The sequence below is a fragment of the Trachypithecus francoisi genome, unplaced genomic scaffold (assembly GCF_009764315.1).
Source record: "Trachypithecus francoisi isolate TF-2019V2 unplaced genomic scaffold, Tfra_2.0 Lachesis_group0, whole genome shotgun sequence".
NCBI classification, from domain to species: Eukaryota; Metazoa; Chordata; class Mammalia; order Primates; family Cercopithecidae; genus Trachypithecus; species Trachypithecus francoisi.
In genome coordinates, this window is record NW_022681453.1 from 181507077 (window position 1) to 181529406 (window position 22330).

Below are 22330 nucleotides of genomic sequence, written 5' to 3' on the forward strand. Positions count from 1 at the left end.
AGCTATTTGGGAGGCTGAGGTGGGAGAATAGTTTGAACCCAGGAGGCAGAGGTTGCAGTGAGCCAAGATTGCACCACTACACTCCAGCCCAGGCAACAGGGCAAGACTCTGTCTCAAAAGAAAAAGAAAAAAAAAGGATATTAAATTTTGTGACTGTCATTCACGTGGGCCCTGAACTAATTTTTTTTTTTTTTTTTTTTGCGACAGAGTTTCACTCTTGTTGCCCAGGCTGGAGCGCAATGGTGCGATCTCAGCTCACCACAACCTCCACCTCCCAGGTTCAAGCGATTCTCCTGCCTCAGCCTCCCGGGTAGCTGGGATTACAGGCATGTGCCACCACACCCGGCCAATTTTGTATTTTTAGTAGAGACGGGGGTTTCTCCATGTTGGCCAGGCTAGTCTTGAACTCCTGACCTCAGGTGATCTGCCTGCCTCAGCCTCCCAAAGTGCTGGGATTACAGGCGTGAGCCACCGTGCCCAGCCACTAATGGTCTTGAGCCTCTGGAGACCAGACCTTTAATAGTCTTTTTTTGTTCATAAGCAGTACATATCTGATATGTTGTAGTTACTCAGTATACTTCTTGAATGAATGAATGTCATTGCCATTTTAAAATAAAAATACAAATAAGCCAAAAGGAGAAATGAAGTCGCCAGTCTTGCCACATAGACTTAACTACTAACATGCTTCTGAAGGTGGGAGAGAACTAGCCTCCTGCCACTGGTCCCTGAGTCTTCCTTCATGGGGAGGGTTCATTGTAGGGACTGGCCATGGGACAGCCTTGGTGGTAAAGCCAGCTGTTGAAGAGCCAGAGATATTGATAGTAGGCTTGCCAGGAAAATCCCTTTGGAAGTGGCACTGCTTGCTTGCTCTCAAATTACTGTCCTCTGTAACAAGATTCAGATTTAAAATTGTGTACTCAGGGACAAAATATAAACTTTGTGTTTGGATTAAACTTTTCTTTCTGTTTAAAAAGACAAGTTAGAATACCTGTATTGTGTATGCCTAGAACTTAGAAAAATTACAATGTACAAGAATCTTTTCTGTTGTGTTTTTTGTAAGTGGTCTTGTGAGTTAATAAAGAAGCAATGTGATTGGATGGGAAGAATAGCGGATTGGGAGTCTACCATGTCAAATGTTAGTCCTAACTAATCACACACTAAGTTAAAGACTATGTTTAACCACTTTGAGTCTCAGTTTCCGCATCAGTTAAGGAACCACACTAGACAGTCTTTCAGCCCTCCCATGGTAGTATAAGGCATAAACCTCAATTTCCTTATGCTTCTTCAGGACCAGTCTACTTTTCTGTGTCATTAAGAGTTGAGGGGCTGCCTTTCTAAGATTCTGGGAACCAAATTCTAGGATAGTTTTCTAAGATTCTAGGAACCGAAAGTTAGCAAGTGAAGAGGAAACAGAATACTTTTGAATTTGCCCAGCTGTGCTTTTTATAGGAAGAGCCATTTCTAGTCAGAGGATTTTAGAGCATTTTAAAACTCTGTGGTGATATGCTGATTACATTCTTCCTTAGACTAAAATTACAACCTGAATGCACTTAATGATACATATGTGTATTGTAATTTGTAAACATAACTCAAAACCCTGTATCTGAGTCAGGTCTTTTGTGGTTCGCCATTCAGACTTCATTTCTATTTGACAAGCGTTTATTTTAAGATTGCTTTGCGGAGCAGTTGTTTAACATTCAAGTGATCTATTAGTGTTAAGTCTTTAACCAGACTTGTTTTAAATGAGCTGTCTGTTAAGTAGAAAACCAAACATTATAGAAACTTAGATTTCCAATCCAACTTAGCAAAATCAATGTAACTTAAATGTTGTCTTCACATATGTTTGTTTAACCTGTTTTTTTCCTTCAGTATTCATTTAGAAAAATAGTAACTGTGTGAATACAGTTTTTTAGTTACTCTTGATACTGTTGTTTAGCAAGAACTGTAGACTTAATTGGTTGAGAAAAGAATATTTAGAGTAAATGAATGCTTTAGTAAGTTAATTATTTCTTAGCATATCACAAATATATATAGAAAGAATAAGATCTGATTCTATAGCTTTATTCCTAGGTTATTAAAAGCAAACTTCTGTGGAAGTAGGTTCTCATTAGGCTCTCTCTATATAATATGTATACACACACATACATACATACATGCATGCATGCATACAGGCTATGTATTGTAATCCATTTGGTTATTTTGTTGGTGATGTGGGTCAATTGGATGAAAGCTGAAGATGACTTATGTAAATAGCCAAACCATGCTTCAGAATTGTTTTATACATCAATCTAATTCTTACCATTAGTACCGTGGCTTCCTCTCCTCTTTCCTGGTTTCCAGATTGTCACAGTTAAAGGGCATTTTTTTCCTATTTAGAAAATATAACCATTATCAATTTTTAAAATGAGATTTTCGGCCCCTTCCCTTTTGTGTTGTAGGTGCTCCATACTTGCTTGCAGTGCCTATGTGGCTCTGGCTTTGGGTGATAACCTTATGGCTTTGAATCATGCAGATAAACTTCTTCAGCAGCCCAAGCTGTCAGGATCTCTTAAGTAAGTGTGACTTGCCCTATGTGTCCCTGGTTTCTTTTGTTTGGAGGTTTCTCCTTGGTTTGTGGTTTATGTTGCTTCTTTTTATTCTTCCAGTGGAATATATATTTGTAAGGAAAGCAGCTGTTTAAACAAACTTTTTTTAAGCCATGCCTCGGCAGTGAAAATGTTTTCACTTGTGCTGTACGGAGCATTAGGAGACAAAAACTTCGGACTCTAGTGTCCACTTCTAGGCTTCACTGCAGCACTTTAATTCCCCAAATAAGTCAAGTCCTCAGGGAGAAGACCTTGTACAAAAAAGGAGTTTGGTCAGTGTGATAAATCTACTTTGAGGGACCAGGTACAGTGGCTCACGCCTGTAATCCCAGCACTTTGGGAGGCTGAGGCAGGCAAATCACAAGGTCAGGAGTTCAAGACCAGCCTGGCCAACATGGTGAAACCCCACCTCTACTAAAAATACAAAAAATTAGCTGGGCATAGTGGCAGGCGCCTGTAGTCCCAGCTACTCAGGAGGCTAAGGCAGGGGAATTGCTTGAACCCAGGAGGCAGAAGTTGCAGTGAGCCAAGATCGCACCACTGCACTGTAGCCTAAGCTCCAAAGCATGACTCTGTCTCAAAAATAATAATAATAATAAAATAAATAGACAAATAAGAATTTTAAAATATCTTTCCAAGCTACTGTATCATTCCAAAATGAGCTAGTTTTAGTGAGGCTCCAAATACTTCTTCATTAATATCATTGTCATTCTAAAATTTTCCAAGGCACATTATCTTTTTCTTTTACCAAAATGGAGTAAAATACAGGCCAGATGTGGTGGCTCATGTCTGTAATCCCAGCACTTTGGGAGGCCGAGGGAGGCAGATCATTTGTGGTCCAGACCAGCCCAGCCAACATGGTAAAATCCCATCTCTACTAAAAATATAAAAATTAGCCAGGTGTGGTTGCAGGCGTCCATAATTCCAGCTACTCGGGAAGTTGAAACAGGAGAATGACTTCAGCCTGGGGGGCGGACGTTGCAGTGAGCCAAGGTTGCGCCATTGCACTCCAGGCGGAGTGACACAGCAAGACTCCCTCTCAAAAAATAAAAATAAACTACATACCCCTTGAAATTTTTGTATGATGCTGATCCTGGAAATTTTATCAAAAGCCACGAGTATTCTGTATAACATTAGAGCAGTTGTTCTTTCATTCATTGTATAGGTATATACCTATAAATGCCAAAATATAACTACTTACTCTTGCTTTTTAGTGATCCCCAAACATACCTAGTGCTTTTTTTAAAAAAAAGTAATTAAGGCCAGGCGCCGTGGCTCACACCCGTAATCCCAGCACTTGGGGAGGCCTACGCGGCAAATCATTTGAGGTCAGGAGTTGGAGACCAGCCTTGCCAATATGGTGAAACCCCATCTCTACTGAAAATACAGAAATTAGCCGGGCATGGGGGCGCACTCCTGTAATCCCAGTTACTCAGGAGGCTGAGGCGCGAGAATTGCTTGAGCCTGGGAGGCAGAAGCTGCAGTGAGCCAAGATTGTACCACCGTACTCCAAACTGGGTGACAGAGTGAGACTCCATCTCAAAAAAAAAGTAATAAGAAATCATTCGACAATATAAGAGACTTTGTCACAATTCAAATACAAGGGAGCTCCTGCTCTTCTGCAAGAAAATCTTGTCCAATATTCAGGCTTGGAGATGGGGAAGATCCTAATTTTCAATTCAAGGCATTTGGGTTGCCTCTAAAGTACCGTCCATCCTTACCATTGCCTAACTCAAAATACCAACTTCGGGAATTGCAGCTCCTGCTGGTGTTCAGATTGTGGTGTATATGGCCATTATGAGAGAACTGGACTTTGTGTGTGTGTGACTGAGTCTCTCTCTCTGACCCACGCTAGAGTGCAGTGGCGCAATCTCAACTCACTGCAACCTCTACTATCTGGGTTCAGGCGATTCTCCTGCCTCAGCCTCCCGAGTAGCTGGGACTACAGGAGCCCACCACCACACCCGGCTAATTTTTTTTTCTTTTTTCGAGACAGAGTTTCACTCTGTCACCTAGGCTAGAGTACAGTGGCATGATCTCAGCTCACTGCAACCTCTGCCTCCCCGGTTCAAGCGATTCTCCTGCCTCAGCCTCCTGTGTAGCTGGGATTGCAGGCGCACGCCACTATGCCCTGCCAAATTTTTTTTTTCTTTTTTTGAGTCGGAGTTTCACAGGCATGAGCCACCGTGCCTGGCTAGTTTTTGTATTTGCTCTTATTGCCCAGGCTGAAGTGCTGTGGCGTGATCTTGGCTCATCACAACTTCCACCTCCTGGGTTCAAGCGATTCTCCTGCCTCATCCTCCCAAGTAGCTGGGATTACAGGCATGTACCACCACTCCCAGCTAATTTTGTATTTTTAGTAGAGACAGGGTTTCTCCATATTGGTCAGGCTGGTCTCAAACTCCTGACCTCAGGTGATCTGCCCGTCTCGGCCTCCCAAAGTGCTGGAATTACAGGTGTGAGCCACCACGCCAAACCTGGAGAGCTTTAAAACTGTAAAAGTTTAGTTTGTGTTGTTCTTATGTAGAAAATCATTAAGATTTCGAGCAGATCAGAAGGTCCCCAGTTAAAAAAAAAAAAAAAAAATGGGTGTGGTGGCTCACGCCTGTAATCCCAGCACTTTGGGAGCCTGAGGTGGACGGATCACGAGGTCAGGAGATCAATACCATCCTGGCCAACATGGTGAAACCCCGTCTCTACTAAAAATACAAAAAATTAGCCGGGCATGATGGCATGTGCCTGTAATCCCAGCTACTCAGGAGGCTGAGATAGGAGAATCCCTTGAACCAGGGAATCAGAGGTTGCAGTGAGCCAAGATCGTGCCATTGCACTCTAGCCTGGCAACAGAGCAAGAGACTCCATCTCAAAAAGAAAAATAAATAGAGAGAGAGAGACAGATTTTTAGCAGGGATGAAGTATGTCTAAGGCTGTTTTAATTTTGAAAAAATCCATCAGGTGATCATCAGGAAAATGGCTCGAAGTAAGAGACTGGAAGAAGTAGGCTGTTGTAAGCCAGGAGGGTGTGCATCTGACCTGGCATTCATGAGGATAAAATAGATGATGTGAAAGCAGGAAACCTTTCAAATAGAATCTGATCTGGCGCTCTGGTGCTTTTAGACTCTTCCAGCAGCAGAGACTGGAGGAATCTGATTCTCATGCTCTACACACGGGCATCTATTCTTGGATCTCTCTCTATAGAACAGCATAAATTTGTCAATTGCGAACTACTTTCTGAATTGATATGTATACTTTGTTCTACTTAGCTAATATGAAAATTGTTATAGTATTTATATATTTTTTTAGAGACAGGGTATTATTCCGTGGCCCAGGCTGGAGTACAGTGGCACAACCATAGCTTACTGCAGCCTTGAACTCCTGGGCTCAAGCAGTCCTCACACTCTGCCTCCCAAGTGCTGGGATTACACACATGAGTCACCACACCCAGCCTTAAGATGTTTTTAAAGAGATAAAATTTAAGTAACTCTTTTTTGTTTTTTTTTCTGATACAGAGTCTCGCTCTGTCGCCCAGGCTGGAGTGCAGTGGCGCGACCTTGGCTCACTGCAAGCTCCGCCTCCCGAGTTCACGCCATTCTCCTGCCTCAGCCTCCCTAGTAGCTAGGACTACAGGCACCCACCACCACGCCCAGCTAATTTTTTGTATTTTTAGTAGAGACGGGGTGTCACCATATTAACCAGGGTGGTCTCGATCTCCTGATCTCATGATCCGCCCGTCTCGGCCTCCCAAATTGCTGGGATTACTGGCGTGAGCCACTACACCCGTCGAGTAACTCTTTTTTTTTTTTTTTTTTTTTTTTTTTTTTGAGATGGAGTCTCGCTCTGCCGCCCAGGCTGGAGTGCAGTGGCCGGATCTCAGCTCACTGCAAGCTCTGCCTCCCGGGTTTATGCCATTCTCCTGCCTCAGCCTCCCGAGTAGCTGGGACTGCAGGTGCCCGCCACCTCGCCCGGCTAGTTTTTTGTATTTTTTAGTAGAGACGGGGTTTCACCGGGTTAGCCAGGATGGTCTCGATCTCCTGACCTCGTGATCCGCCTGTCTCAGCCTCCCAAAGTGCTGGGATTACAGGCTTGAGCCACCGCGCCCGGCCTATAACTCTTTATTTTTATTTATTTATTTATTTATTTTTGAGACGGCGTTTCACTCTGTCATTCAGGCTGAGGTACAGTGGCATAATCACCGCTCACTGCAGCCTCAGTCTCCCAGGCTTAAGTGATTCTCCCATTTCAGCCTCCTGAGTAGCTGAGACTACAGGCGTATGGCACCACGCCCAGCTAGTTTTTGTATTTTTTTTGTAGAGACAGGGTTTTGCCATGTTGCCCACGCTGTTCTCAAACTCCTGGGCTCAAGCAGTCCACCCATCTAGGCCTCTTGAAGTGTTGAGATTAAAGACATGAGCCACTATACCCAGCCAGTTGATTCGTTTTACCTAAATAAATTTAGATTTCAATTTAAAAACATGAAATTTGAGACATATATCCAATGTATAATAACATAATATACCCAGCATTATTTTACATTGGGTATTTTTGTAATGTTATACTTTTCAGTTTGGAATCTGTTTTTTCATTTTAGGTTTTTGGGACATTTATATGCTGCAGAAGCCCTCATCTCTCTCGACAGAATATCTGATGCCATTACTCACTTGAACCCGGAGAATGTCACCGATGTCTCCTTAGGGATCTCTTCAAATGAGCAGGACCAAGGTTAATGAGGACACCTTTGATCGGAACTGGTCACTGTTTCCATTTCCTTCCTGTCATAATTCAGGATGTGTGGAAATTTCAGGGCATGGTGGTAATGAGGAGAATAGTTTTAGGTCGGCTTTCCACATTTTTGTCTGTACTTAGTTTGTAGCAGTTGTTTGCTAAGTAGACCTGAGAGTTAATGGCCACATTGTCTAAATTCTCACTTTTGAAAGGCTGGTACTGTTAGAATGGTTAATGTGGTTCTGATACTGTTTATTTGTTTTCCTTTGGAGTGATTCTAAAATCCATAGGGGTGTAAAAATACTGCATTCAAGAGTCAGTTTCAGGCCGGGCGCAGTGGCTCACACCTGTAATCCCAGCACTTCGGGAGGCTGTAGCAGGAGGATCACTTGAGCCCAGGAGTTTGAGACCAGCCTGGGCAACCTAGTGAGACCCTGTCTCTATTTTAAAAATAAGGAAAGAAAGAAAAGTTTGTTTTAAATCATTGCCAAATTTTTTAATAATTGCCAGGTGTGGTGGCTCACGCCTCTAATCCCAACACTTTGGGAGGCCGAGTTGAGCGGGATCTCCTGAGGTCAGGAGTTCAGGACCAGCCTGGCCAACATAATGAAACCCCGTCTCTACCAAAAATACAAAATTACTGGGACGTGGTGACGCGTGCGTGTAATCCCAGCTACTCAGGAGGCTGAGACAGGAGAATTGCTTGAACTCAGGAGGTGGAGGTTGCAGTGAGCCAAGATCACACCACTGCACTCCAGCCTGGGTGACAGAGTGACAATCCGTCTGGGAAAAAAAAAAAAAAAGTAAATAATTTAAGCTGTGCAACATTCACTTTACTCAAGATTAGTGCTCAGGTTTGAGATGGTAGTGGGGTGTAGCATTCTTACATCTTTTAATGGAATCTCCACTACATGAAAAGTAAATAAATTGCTTTATATTAAATTTCCATTTCATAAAGAAAGTTAGGTTTTTAGAAAATATGCTCTTGGCTGGGCACAGTGGCTTACGCCTCTAATCCCAGCACTTTGGGAGGCCATGGTGGGTGGATCACCTGAGGTCAGGAGTTCAAGACCAGCCTGACCAACATGGTGAAACCCTGTCTCTGTTAAAAATACAAAATTAGGCCGGGCGCAGTGGCTCAAGCCTGTAATCCCAGCACTTTGGGAGGCCGAGACGGGCGGATCACAAGGTCAGGAGATCGAGACCACCCTGGCTAATACGGTGAAACCCCGTCTCTACTAAAGAATACAAAAAACTAGCCGGGCGACGAGGCGGGCGCCTGTAGTCCCAGCTACTTGGGAGGCAGAGGCAGGAGAATGGCGTAAACCCGGGAGGCGGAGCTTGCAGTGAGCTGAGATCCGGCCACCGCACTCCAGCCTGGGTGACAGAGACAGACTCCGTCTCAAAAAAAAAAAAAAAAAAAAATACAAAATTAGCCAGGCATGGTGGTATGCCCCTGTAATCCCAGCTACTCAGGAGGCTGAGGCCAGAGAATCATTTGAACTCAAGAGACAGAGGTTGCAGTGAGTCGCACCATTGCACTCCGGCCTGGGCGGCAACAGGAGCAAAACTGCATCTCCAAAAAAAAACAAGAACAAACCAGCCTGACCAACATGGTGAAACCCTGTCTCCACTAAAAATACAAAAATTAGCCAGGCGTGGTGGCGCATGCCTGTAATCCTAGCTATTCAGGAAGCTGAGGCAGGAGAATCGCTTGAACCCAGGAGGTGGAGGTTGCAGTGAGCCGATATCACGCCACCGCACTCCAGCCTGGGCAACAGCAAGGCTGCGTCTCAAAAAAAAAAAAAAAAGGAAAGAAAATATGCCCTCTGCCTTCTGAGCCTGAGGAAAAAAAAAAGAAAATATACTCTGTTGTTCTGCCCCTCAGATTTATTTTCATGTTTTTGTAGGATCAGACAAAGGTGAAAATGAAGCAATGGAATCCTGTAAGTAAGAAGTTTTGTGATACTTAAGTAGCCTGGCCTGCATTCCAAAAATTAGACTCTAAATCTTCTGTGTTCGTTTTTCTGCCTAAGGAGTACTGCTGTGCTGAGTGGCTCCTCAAGGCAATAGGTGGGGTTGCTCCCTTGTTGTTTGCACAGCCTCTTCACCGGTGTCTACACTCTTTTTCCCCAGCTGGGAAGCGGGCCCCTCAGTGCTACCCCAGTTCCGTCAACTCTGCCAGGACTGTGATGCTGTTCAACCTTGGCAGCGCTTACTGCCTGAGGAGTGAATATGACAAAGCCCGAAAGTGTCTCCACCAGGTGAGTCCCGACTGGGAGGAACTGAACCTTGTAAAGCAGCCAACACAAGTTTGAGGTTTATATTTTTTTTTTATTTTGTTTGAGGCATCTGGTCAGTTTGTTAAACATTGGAATATCACTTTCCCAGATTTAAAAATATTCTTGCAATGTAAACAACTGATCAGCATTGTAAATTAACCTAGACACTTAATGAAGAGTTTTTCTTGATAATTTTACTTTTTTTTTTTTTTTTTTTTGCCGGGCACGGTGGCTCATGCCTCCCAGCACTTTCGGAGGCCGAGGTAGGCAAATCATGAGGTCAGAAGTTTGAGACCAGCCTGGCCAATATGGTGAAACCCCATCTCTACTAAAAATACAAAAATTAGGGCCGGGCGCGGTGGCTCAAGCCTGTAATCCCAGCACTTTGGGAGGCCGAGGCGGGCGGATCACTAGGTCAGGAGATCGAGACCATCCTGGCTAACACGGTGAAACCCCATCTCTACTAAAAAACACAAAAAACTAGCCGGGCGAGGTGGCGGGCGCCTGTAGTCCCAGCTACTCGGGAGGCTGAGGCAGGAGAATGGTGTAAACCCGGGAGGCGGAGCTTGCAGTGAGCTGAGATCTGGCCACTGCACTCCAGCCTGGGTGACAGAGTGAGACTCTGTCTCAAAAAACAAAAACAAACAAAAAAAAAAAAACAAAAATTAGCCGGGTTGGTGACACACGTCTGTAGTCCCAATTACTAAGGAAGCTGAGGCAGGAGAATCACTTGAATCTGGGAGGCGGAGGCTGCAGTAAACCAAGATCGCGCCTCTGCACTCCAGCCTGGGCAACAGAGCGAGACACTGTCTCAAAAAAAAAAAAGAATGTTTAAATTTCAAATCAGCAGAATAAGAAGCAACTTGGGGCCAGGCACAGCGGCTCACCGACACTTTGGGAGGCTGAGACAGGCAGATCACTTGAGTCCAGCAGTTGAGACTAGCCTGGGCAACATAATGAGACCCTAGCTCTACTAAAAATACCAAAAATTAGCCAAGCATCGTGGTGCATTCCTGTAGTCCCAGATACTTAGGAGACAGAGGTAGGAGGATCACCTGAGCCTGGGAGGTCAAGGCTGCAGTGAGCCAAGATTGTGCCACAGCACTCCAGCCTGGGCAACTAGAGTGAAACCCTGTCCCAAAAAAAAAAAAGACAAAGGAGTAACTTGACAGTTTTAATTATTAAAATTCCAAAAGATGGAAAACTGTCTAAAAGATCACTTACATAAATAATAGTGCATCTGTACAGTTGAAGACAATGCAGCTATAAACTCTAGGTACTAAATTGAAAGATGTCCAAGACATACTAAATCAAAACAGCAAGGTGTGAAACAGTTTCTATACAACCCTGTATACATGCATAAAAGATCTCTGAAAGGACACACCAAGAAACTGTGAATATTAGTTGTAGGGGTGGCAGGATGAATATTACATGGCTGGAGCAGTAGAACGGGAGACTTTTCAGTATATACTCTTACGCTTTTAAATTTTGAATTGTGTAAATCTTTTTTTCAAAAAGTGAATTATAGACTGGGCGTGGTGGCTCACACCTGTAATCCCAACACTTAGGCAGGCCAAGGCAGGCAGATCATGAGGTCAGGAGCTCGAGACCTTCCTGGCTAATACGGTGAAACCCCATCTCTACTAACAATACAAAAAAATTAGCCAGGCATGGTGGCATGTGCCTGTAGTCCCAGCTATGTGGGAGGCTGAGGCAGAAGAATAGCGTGAACCCAGGAGGCGGAGCTTGCAGTGAGCCAAGATCGTGCCACTGCACTCCAGCCTGGGCAACAGAGTGTGACTCTGTCTCAAAAAAAAAAAAAAAAAGTAACATCCTGGCTAACACTGTGAAACCCCGTCTCTACTAAAAAAATACAAAAAATTAGCTGGGCGAGATGGTGGGCGCCTGTAGTCCTAGCTACTCGGGAGGCTGAGGCGAGAGAATGGTGTAAACCCGGGAGGCGGAGCTTGCAGTGAGCTGAGATCCGGCCACTGCACTCCAGCCTGGGTGACAGAGCGAGACTCCGTCTCAAAAAAAAAAAAAAAAAAAAAAAAAGTGAATTATAAATCCACCTTTCAAAAGCCAATACTAGAGAAACTCCATACACACTAAAGAAAGCTGCTGGCAAGTCAGGGCATGGTGGTTCACGCCTGTAATCCCTGCACTTTGGGAGGCCAACGCAGGCAGATCCCGAAGTCAGGAGATCGAGACCATCCTGGCTAACATGGTGAAACCCTGTCTCTACTAAAAATACAAAAAATTAGCTGGGCATGGTGGCAGACACCTGTAGTCCCAGCAGCTTGGGAGACTGAGGTAGGAGAATGGCGTGAACCCGGGAGGCAGAGCTTTCAGTGAGCCAAGATTGTGCCACTGCACTCCAGCCTGGGCGACAGAGCGAGACTCTGTCTCAAAAAAAAAAAAAAAGAAAAAAAAGAAAGCTGCCGGCAATACATAACTAAAATAAACCTCTGAATTCTACTGCTGAAATGGTGCGTCATGAAGCTTCAAGGAAGATTTTGATTGGATCTCTTTAGGTCACCTGCCAATCCCTGGACCAATCATGGGCATGGAGCCCATGTCGTAGGGGACTGGGTATCACCATTGGCAGCCCCAGAGGAATCTCACAAAATTAGAAATAATTCCTCAAAAGAACATTCATCCAGCAAATATCTGTTGAGTACTTACTTCTAAGCTAGGCCATGGGAATAAGGCTGCAAATAAGCAGACATGCTACAACCTTGCCCTTATTTGTAGACCTTTGCAGTTAGGAGACACCTTTCTAAAAAGGGAATTGCATGCTCAGAGGGTATGCAGGATTTTAAGACTTCTGATACAGAAAGTTTGTATCAAATGGTACATTCTCCAGCAGCACATAAGAAGGCCCGCATCCCTACATGCTTGCCACAGCAACTAAAGTTGAAATTAAACCTCTTCTCAGGAGATAGGGTGGCTTTCATAAAAAGCCTATGTGGCTTTCAGCCAGACGCGGTGGCTCATGCCCGTAATCCCAGCACTTTAGGAGGCTGAGGTGGGCAGATCACCTGAGGTCAGGAGTTCGAGACCAGCCTGACCAACATGGAGAAACCCTGTCTCTACTAAAAATGCAGAAATTAGCTGGGCGTGGTGGCGCATGTTTGTAAGCTCAGCTACTCGGGAGGCTGAGGAATTGCTTGAACCCAGGAGGCGGAGGTTGCAGTGAGCCGAGATCGTGCCATTGCACTCCATCCTGGGCAACAAGAGCGAAACTCCGTCTCAAAAAAAAAAAAAAAAAAAAAAAAAAAAACCTATGTGACTTTCACATAGGTTCCTGCTTATGTAAGCAACCTTGTTGTGCCTAGAAGTGATGATGCTTTACCATGTGGAAAATAACTACAAATTCTATTTAGTCAACTTAGTGGCATCTGGTCAGCATTTCTGATCCCAAATCAGACAAGTTAAGTCACAGACTCTACAGGGTAACATGTTTGATACTATCTAGGCATTGAGTGTATGAGTTAAACCAGTAAGAGTTACAATGTTTCACTCTTCTAAGTAGCAAGGCTAGGATGTTTAACAGCCCCTCTCAAAGTGCCCCCAGACCCCAATCACTGCAGCAAACAGAGCTTTTGATCTAAAGTTACAGTGTGTACAGTCCAGCTCAGGTTCTCATACAGCAGGTGGCCATGGCTGCTGCCACGCTGGGAGAGACAGATGGGGTCAGGCCTGGTTCGGGGTCTGAAGGGGGTCTTGTTTTGGTCCCTTGGTTTTTAGGTTAATCCAATGGCTGGAACTTTGTTAATTGGGAGGCCCACCCTGCCTGGGAGGGAAGAACAGTGATGTGAAGAGTTGGAAAGGGCTCTGAGTAGATGTTACCAAGGTTGCCTGCCCACTACTAACCATTCTGAACAGCCAGTAAGCAAAATGCCATTAAGTATCATAAAGATGTTGTCTTGAATTCTTGTATTTTAAAAAAAGCTTCAGATTAGTCATGGCAAAAAACAGTAAATAAAATGTGTTACTAGCCACTTGGATGGAAAATAGAGATTTTAGTATCCATAAAATGGGCCGGGCACAGTGGCTCATGTCTGTAATCCCAGCACTTTGGGAGGCCAAGGCGGGTGGATCATCTGAGGTGAGGAGTTCAAGACCAGCCTGGACAACATGGTGAAACCCCGTCTCTACTAAAAATACAAAAAAATTACCCGGGCGTGATGGCAGGAGCCTATAATCCCAGCTACTCAGGAGACTGAGGCAGGAGAATCGCTTGAACCCAGGAGGCAGAGGTTGCGATGAGCCGAGACCGTGCAGTTGCAGTCCAGCCTAGGCAACAAGAGCAAAACTCCGTCTCAAAAAAAAATCCACAAAATGGTGTAAAGACGATCTTGCCGATACAGCTTGCCTAGAAAGCTAGGCTTAGATGTATAAAATTTCGTTTTCTAAAAAGAGTTGTTATACCTCAGTGATGTGGCGAGAGGAATAAAAGCCCCCCCACCTCATTCATGAGGAACTTCTTAGAAGCACGTGCTCTGGGCAAGATGCCCCACTAGTCTGGGATTTCTCCTGATGCTGCCAGAAACCAACCTAGTACATGTTTCTGGTTCTCCCCAACATCTCCCACATTCAAGCTTCCACTTAGACCTTCAGTACCATTTCTCCCCATTTTCTGCCAATGAGTTATCTACCCTGCAAGGACTAAAGCAGGCCTCCACTACCCCAAAGCTCTGTTTGAAAGAAACTTCTTTTCTCTCCATATTCACAGCACATTCACTGCCTTTCTCCCTGGTATTTATGTAACTTTGTTTGGATTATTGTTAGTTATTTGCATGGTTGTTTATTATCAGGGGAAGTCCCTGACTTATCTCCATACCCACTTCTGGTCAGGAAGTATTTGTAGAAGTCCATTATCTGATTAGATTAAGAGAAGAGACAGAGCTGTCTGGAAGCAATGAGCAACTAAAACTAGATGGGGAAATACAAGTTGATAATAAGGTGAAGAATATTTTGGCTATAGCCCAAAGAGGCCCAGACTGAAGAAATAAACCTGTAATTTCAGCACTTTTGTCCAGAGCAGTTCAGGCTTCTTTTCTCAGGACTGGATCAGAGAGAAACTGCTGGCCGATGCTATGGCTCTTACTCACATCTAAGGGCAGCATGTTGCCTAAACTAGTAAATTATTTTATTGGACTAAATTGTACTGTGTTTCAGTCCTTAAGAATGGGGACACCAAACATGCTATGTGGTACATTTTTTCTGTATTACTATTTAGGTTTGAATTGTTATTCCTGACATTGATAACTTATAGTTTATAATACTGAGGTGTTACTTAGGAAAACAAATGGGCCTGCAGATTTTGATGTAAATGCAACTGTATGTGTCTGTTGTGAAAGCCAGCAGCAGACTTGCATGGTTGATTGTAGTATCAGGGTGTCCTGATCTCAAAGTCACCCATCTCAAAACCCAGAGTATTACATATCTAGCTTAATTGGTAGGTTTTAAGACAAAAGGAGCTGAGGCTCATCACAGCAAAACAACAGGTAGTCCCTAGGAAGTCACGAGGGAATGAGCTTGAATAAATTTGTTACCTTGTTGGTTGGCAGATGTACTTGGAGTGTATATCTTAAGCTGTTGGTTTTTCATGGGCATCTTTCTGTTTTGAGCAAAGGCGGCTTCAATGATCCATCCTAAAGAGGTGCCCCCTGAGGCCATCTTGCTGGCAGTCTACCTTGAGCTGCAGAATGGTGAGTAATTCTCTCTGTTTAGGACTGTATCCCTTCAAAGAGCCCGAAATTTTTTGGTTGGGGGACAAGGTCTCACTGTGTTGCCCAGGCTGGAGTGCAGTGGTACCATCAGAGCTTACTGCAGCCTCCAAACTCCTGGGCTCAAGCAGCCTTCCCACCTCATCCTCCCAGGTAGCTAGGACTACAGGTGCACACCACTGAGCCCAACTAATTTTTTTAAATTTTTTGTGGAGATGTGGTCTTGCTTTGTTGGCCAGGCTGCTCTCGAACTCATGGGCTCAAGCAATCCTCCCATCTTACCCTCCCTAATAGCTGGGATGACAAGCATAAGCCACCATGGCCAGCCAAGGCTGAGATTTTTAATGTCTGTTTTTTCTCTTCAGATTCAAAACTTTGCCTTCCTTGAAGATATGACCCATCAAATTCTTTTTTTTTTTTCTTTGAGATGGAGTCATGCTCTGTCACCCAGGCTAGAGTGCAGTGGCACTATCTCAGCTCACTGCAACCTCTGCCTCCCGGGTTCAAGGTTCAAGAGATTCTACTGACTCAGCCTCTCGAGTAACTGGCATTACAGGTGCCCGCCACCATGCCTGGTTAATTTTTGTATTTTTAGTAGATTAGTCCTGGGATTACAAGAGTGAGCCAGAGCAGACGACCCATCAAATTCTTCTACATAAAAATATAGTTAGGAGCTGGGCGCAGTGGTGCATGCCTATAATACCAGCACTTTGGGAGGCTGAGGTGGGCTGATCACCAGAGTCCAGGAGTTTAAGACCAACCTTGGCAACATGGCAAAACCCCATCTCTACAAAAAATACAAAAATTAGCTGGGTGTGGTGGTGTGCACCTATAGTTCCAGCTACTCGGAAGGCTGAGATAGGAGGATCACTTGAGTCCTGGAGGTTGAGGCTGCAGTGAGCTGAGATCATGCCAGAATGAGATCTTGTCTAAAAAAATAATAGGCTGGGCGCAGTGGTTGACACCTGTAAGCATTGGGAGGCTGACGTGGGTGGATCATTTGAGGTCAGGAATTTGAAACCTGCCTAGCCAACATGGTGAAACCCCATCTCTACTAAAAATACAAAAATTAGCCAGGTGTGCTGGCGCACGCCTGTAATCCCAGGTATTCAGGGGGCTGAAGCAGGAGAATCGCTTAAGCCTGGGAGGTGGGAGATTGCGGTGAGCTGAGACACACCACTGCACTCCAGTCTGGGCGACAGAGTGAGACCGTGTCTCAAATAGTAATAATAATAAATATCTGGCCGGGCGCGGTGGCTCAAGCCTGTAATCCCAGCACTTTGGGAGGCCGAGACGGGCGGATCGCGAGGTCAGGAGATTGAGACCTTCCTGGCTAACACGGTGAAAACCCGTCTCTACTAAAAATACAAAAACTAGCTGGGCGAGATGGCGGGCGCCTGTAGTCCCAGCTACTCGGGAGGCTGAGGCAGGAGAATGGCGTAAACCCGGGAGGCGGAGCTTGTAGTGAGCTGAGATCCGGCCACTGCACTCCAGTCCGGGCAACAGAGCGAGACTCTGCCTCAAAAAACAAAAACAAACAAACAAAAAATAAATAAATAAATATCTATATCTAGATAGATAGATTGATTGATATAGTTGGGGAGTTTTTGGTATCCTACAAATACTCCTTACAAGTTAAGCTTATCTCCTTTTATCTGAGAAAATACAGAATCATAACTTCTGACACTTAATTATAATTAATCCCTATTAACCTTTCTCATAGGCAGTTAAATGACTAATTGAGAACATGAGTTAGAATGTAGTTGCTTAGAGTTGTACACCATAGTATTTTCAACACATATATTAACGAGTTTTACAGTAAGCCAATTCTTGCTGAGAATTATTTATTCAAACATAAATTCAGGTCATGCCTCTAGGGCATATACGATCTGCAAGATGTGTCTCACTAGAAGAAAGGCTGTCGGCTCTAGATATGAGATAGCATGAAGTAGAAAAGAGACATGAATGAGAGAGATTAGAAGGGACAGAAATAGGCCGGGTGCGGTGGCTCACTCACGCCTGTAATCCCAACAGTTTGGGAGGCCGAGGCGGGCGGATCACGGGGTCAGGAGATCAAGACCATCCTGGCTAACATGGTGAAATCCTGTCTCTACTAAAAATACACAAAATTAGCTGGGCGTGTTGGCACGCAGTTGTAGTTCCAGCTACTCAGGAGGCTAAGGCAGGAGAATTGCTTGAATCCTGGAGGCGGAGGGAGATCACGCCACTGCACTCCACCCTGGACAACAGAGCAAGACTCCATCTCAAAAAACAAAAAAAGGGGACAGAAATGAAGTCACAGCCAGGCGTGGAGTCCTAGCTACTCTGGAGGCTGAGGCAGGAGGATTGCTTAAGGCCAAGAGTTCAAGGCTATAGTGTGCAGTATTGCTCCTGTGAACAGTCACTGCACTCCAGCCTCGGCAACATAGTGAGACCCTGTCTCTTTTTTAAAAAATAAAAAAAGGCTGGGCATAGTAGCTCATGCTTGTAATCCCAGCTACTCTGGAGGCTGAGGCAGGAGAATCGCTTGAACCTGGGAGATGGAGGTTGCAGGGAGCCATAATCGCCCCACTGCACTCCAGCCTGGGCCTCAGAACAAGACTGTCTCAAAGAAAAGCCAGTGTTCAAAGGCATAACTCCTTGTTGACCATGGGAACTCTTACAAGGCTCCCCTTTTTTTTAATAGCTGAAGAAGGGGTCTTAAGTGCCTGGCACGCAGCTGGATTTAGCCTCCTTAAAGATGTGATTAGGGTTAGCGCATTGCCCTAGATTGTTTCATTGTTTTTTGTTTGTTTTGAGACAGGGTCTTACTTTGTCACCCAGGCTGGAATGTAGTGGTGATCTCAGCTCACGGCAGCCTTGACCTCCCAGGTTCAAGCAGCCCTCCTGCCTCAGCCTCCCACGTAGCTGGGACTACAGACATATACCACCACGCCCAGCTAATTTTTGTATTTTTTCTAGAGAACGGGATTTGACCATGTTACCCAAGCTGGTCTCAAACTCCTGAGCCCAGGCGATCTGCCCACCTCGGCCTCCCAACGTGCTAGGGTTACAGATGTGAACCAACCCTCCAAGCTGATCATTTCTTTTATACAGCCCACCTGTAACAAGTTCTCTATCTAGGCTGTACCTTAGAATCACTGGGAAACTTTTAAAAATTTCATTGCCCGGCCGGGCGCGGTGGCTCATGCCTGTAATCCCAGCACTTTGGGAGTTCAAGGCGGGCAGATCACGAGATCAGGAGATCGAGACCATGCTGGCTAACATGGTGAAACCCCGTCTCTACTAAAAATACAAAAAATTAGCTGGGCGTGGTGGCGGGCGCCTGTAGTCCCAGCTACTTGGGAGGCTGAGGCACGAGAATGGCGTGAACCTGGGAGGTGGCGGTTGCAGTGAACCGAGATGGTGTCCCTGCACTCCAGCCTGGGGACAGAGGGAGACTCCGTCTCAAAAAAAAAAAAAAAATTCCATTGCCCAGGCCATGCCCTACGTCACTTAAATTGGAATTTCTGGGGATAAGATGGAGGCTTTATGGGATTCCAGTGTACAGCCAAGGCTGCAGATGACGGCTCTTCTAGATCATCTTTTACCTCCCTAGCAGGATTCTCATGGCTTGCTTTGTGTGTGGTAGTATTGTTGCATGCTTTTTAATGGGAAGTGTTTTTATAGGTAATACTCAGCTGGCCTTACAGATCATCAAAAGGAATCAGCTGCTCCCTGCAGTGAAAACACACTCTGAAGTGAGAAAGAAGCCAGTGTTTCAGCCTGTCCACCCGATCCAGCCCATCCAAATGCCGGCTTTCACCACTGTGCAGAGAAAGTGATACTTCGCTTTTGGAAAACTGTTACCTGAGACCCAGGGGAGTATTTACTGGCCATTTTACTTGTATCACAGCAGAATGAATAAAAGATGGTGAAGGCTGTTAATTGTGAGACGGTTCTACCCCTGACTTTTTGCCAAAAGCTTACTTAAAATTAAGGATTTACTAAGTCATCATCAGCTGTTTTTCTTAATTTCAGCCAGACTATTAATTTTGAGACATTATGTAATATATGCCATAGGCGATTAAAACATAATTTTATCAGAAGTCTTTTCTTGACTCTTAATTATTTTAGCATCTGAGTTTTGTGTTAATGTTTAAAAATTGACAAAGAAGAACATCAACAGTAGATAAATAGCCAATTCAGAAGCTGACCTGGGAGTGAAGGGGAGGGAAAGAGAGTTGATGTGTTTTATGTCTAGTGATGACTGAAAAGACCAGAAAATGTGTTGAGAAATTTGGTTAAGAAGACACAACTCGGCCAGGCACAGTGGCTCATCCCTATAATCTCAGCACTTTTGGGAGGCTGAGGTGGGCAGATCACTTGAGGTCAGGAGTTTGAGACCAGCCTGGCCAACATGGTGAAACCCCATCTCTACTAAAAATACAAAAATTAGCCAGGCGTGGTGGCACATGCCTGTAGTCCCAGCTACTCAGGAGGCTGAGGCAGGAAAATCACTTGAACCTGGGAGGTGGAGGTTGCAGTGAGCTGACATTGCACCATTGCACTCCAGCCTGGGCAACAGAACAAGACAGTCTCAAAAAAAGACACAAGTGATCTGTTAGGAATCATTTGCTTAAAAAGTGTAAATACAACAGGGTTCAGTGTACTGGCCTTGTTCACTCTCCTAGGTTCTGGAGTCTGTTAGCAGGCAGTTCAAGGTTCATTACTAACCCTTTTGCAAATGCAAACAAGAATTTAATAGCTTCTTCCCAATAGACAGTTATGTGTTGTGGGATTGACATTGAAAAACTTGCCAATAGGATGGATAATATACTAACATTAAGTAGGGGGAAAAGAACAGTACAAGTGGGTGCAGTGGCTCACATCTATAATCTCAGTGTTTTGGGAGACCAAGGCGGGAGGATGGCTTGAGGAGTTCAAGACCAGCCTGGGCAATATAGCAAGACTCTGTCTCTAAAACTTTAATTTTTTTTTTTTTTTTTGAGACAGAGTCTTGCTCTGTCGCCCAGGCTAGAGTGCAATGGCGCAATCTCGGCTCACTACAAGCTCTGCCTCCTAGGTTCACGCCATTCTCCTGCTTCAGCCTTCCGAGTAGCTGGGACTACAAGGGCCCACCACCACGCCTGGCTAATTTTTTGTATTTTTAGTAGAGACGGGGTTTCACTGTGGTCTCCATCTCCTTACCTTGTGATACGCCCACCTCGGCCTCCCAAAATGTTGGGATTACAGGCGTGAGCCACTGCACCCGGCCCTCTAAAACATTTTTTTTTTTTAACTTTTTTTTTTTTTTTTTTTGAGACAGTGTCTCGCTGTGTTGCCCAGGCTGGAGTGCAGTGGCCGGATCTCAGCTCACTGCAAGCTCTGCCTCCCGGGTTCACGCCATTCTCCTGCCTCAGCCTCCTGAGTAGCTGGGACTACAGGCGCCCGCCACCGCGCCCGGCTAATTTTTTTTTTTGTATTTTTAGTAGAGACGGGGTTTCACTGTGGTCTCGATCTCCTGACCTTGTGATCCGCCCGCCTCGGCCTCCCAAAGTGCTGGGATTACAAGCGTGAGCCACCGCGCCCGGCCTTTTTAAACATTTTTAAAAGCCAGACATTGTGGCCCATGCCAGTAGTCCTAGCTATTCTGGAGGCTGAGGTGGGAGGATTGTTGAGCCTAGGAATTCAAGGCTGCAGTGAGCTATGTTGGCACCACTGCACTCCAGTCTGATTGACAGAGTGAGACCCTATCTTAAACAAACAAAAAAAGACAATGTAGATTTCCTTTAATAAATTGGGTGTCCCCTAGTTAAGATGGTATTTGGTAGATTCATCAAAGCTTGCCATTTAGGAGTATCCCTTAACGTCACAACCCTTCACTTCCCTAGTTCAGAGACGCACTAGCTGAATCTACATGTTACCTCAGTTTCAGAACTAGAGAGACAAGTGTGTGGAGAAGCACTGATTTATCTGAAACTTTATCTGAATTATTCTCTTCTTTTCTTTTTTTTTTTTTTTAGACGGAGTCTCACTCTGTCTCCCACGCTGGAATGCAGTGGCTGATCTCGGCTCACTGCAGCCTCTGCCTCCCGAGTTCAAGTGATTCTCCTGCCTCAGCCCCCTGAGTAGCTGGGATTTCAGGTGTCTGCCACCATGCCTGGCTAATTTTTGTGTTTTTAGTGGAGACTGGGTTTCACCATGTTGGTCAGGCTGGTCTGGAACTCCTGACCTCGTGATCTACCCACTTCAGCCTCCCAAAGTGCTGGGATTACAGGCGTGAGTCACTGCACCTGGCCTTTTTTTTTTTTTTTTTTGAAATGGAATTTTGCTCTTGTTGCCCAGGCTGGAGTGCAATGGCGCAATCTCAGCTCACCGCAACCTCTGCCTCCCAGATTCAAGCGATTCTCCTGCCTCAGCCTCCAGAGTAGCTGGGATTACAGGCATGCACCACCATGCCTGGCTAATTTTGTATTTTTAGTAGAGATGGGGGTTTCTCCATGTTGGTCAGGCTGTTCTCGAACTCCCAACCTCAGGTGGTCTGCCCGCCTCAGCCTCCCAAAGTGCTGGGATTACAGGCATGAGCCACCGAGCCTAGCGTATCTGAATTATTCTGTTGCTGATAAGAAACAGAACTCAGGTAATGATATATACTAGAACCGAGTATTTGTGATTGAGATAGGCATTACCAACAGACTCAAAGAAGGGGAGAATATCCTTGTTTTCTTAAACAGGGATGGATGTATTTAGGGGCTCCATTGGTCAAGTGCCACATTGCAGTTGTGTTTTACACAGAGTAGGTCTTTACAGGTGGACACAGAAAGCAGAGATAGCCTAGCTTCCTTGAGCCTCTTGAAGCCCATTCCAAGCAGGCCCATAGGACCCGTAATCTGCACTGTTGTTGGTTGAAGTCTGCTGTCTCTGGTTCCCCATACTCCAGACCAACAGCAGTACTGGGAGACTCACTCAAATGAGCAGAATTGCTGAGCCTGGGGATTTTCTGGAGAGTGAGTTCACAGACTTC

At 45.1% G+C, this 22330-nt stretch overlaps 1 protein-coding gene across 8 annotated transcripts in view; it reads left to right on the top strand.

Moving 5' to 3' along the window:
- CNOT10 (CCR4-NOT transcription complex subunit 10) overlaps positions 1 to 19412 on the top strand; it is a 92155-nt gene extending 72743 nt beyond the window's left edge. For 7 of the 8 annotated variants that reach the window (XM_033212905.1, XM_033212902.1, XM_033212906.1 and 4 more), the window contains 6 exons: positions 2439 to 2552; positions 7174 to 7304; positions 9218 to 9253; positions 9444 to 9571; positions 15231 to 15306; positions 18994 to 19412. In XM_033212905.1, the coding sequence (XP_033068796.1) occupies positions 2439 to 2552; positions 7174 to 7304; positions 9218 to 9253; positions 9444 to 9571; positions 15231 to 15306; positions 18994 to 19148 (640 nt within the window). In that variant the 3' untranslated portion in view covers positions 19149 to 19412. The remainder of the gene's footprint in view (positions 1 to 2438; positions 2553 to 7173; positions 7305 to 9217; positions 9254 to 9443; positions 9572 to 15230; positions 15307 to 18993) is intronic. The other variant, XM_033212904.1, reaches the window with a different exon arrangement.
- Positions 19413 to 22330: the final 2918 nt, after the last annotated feature.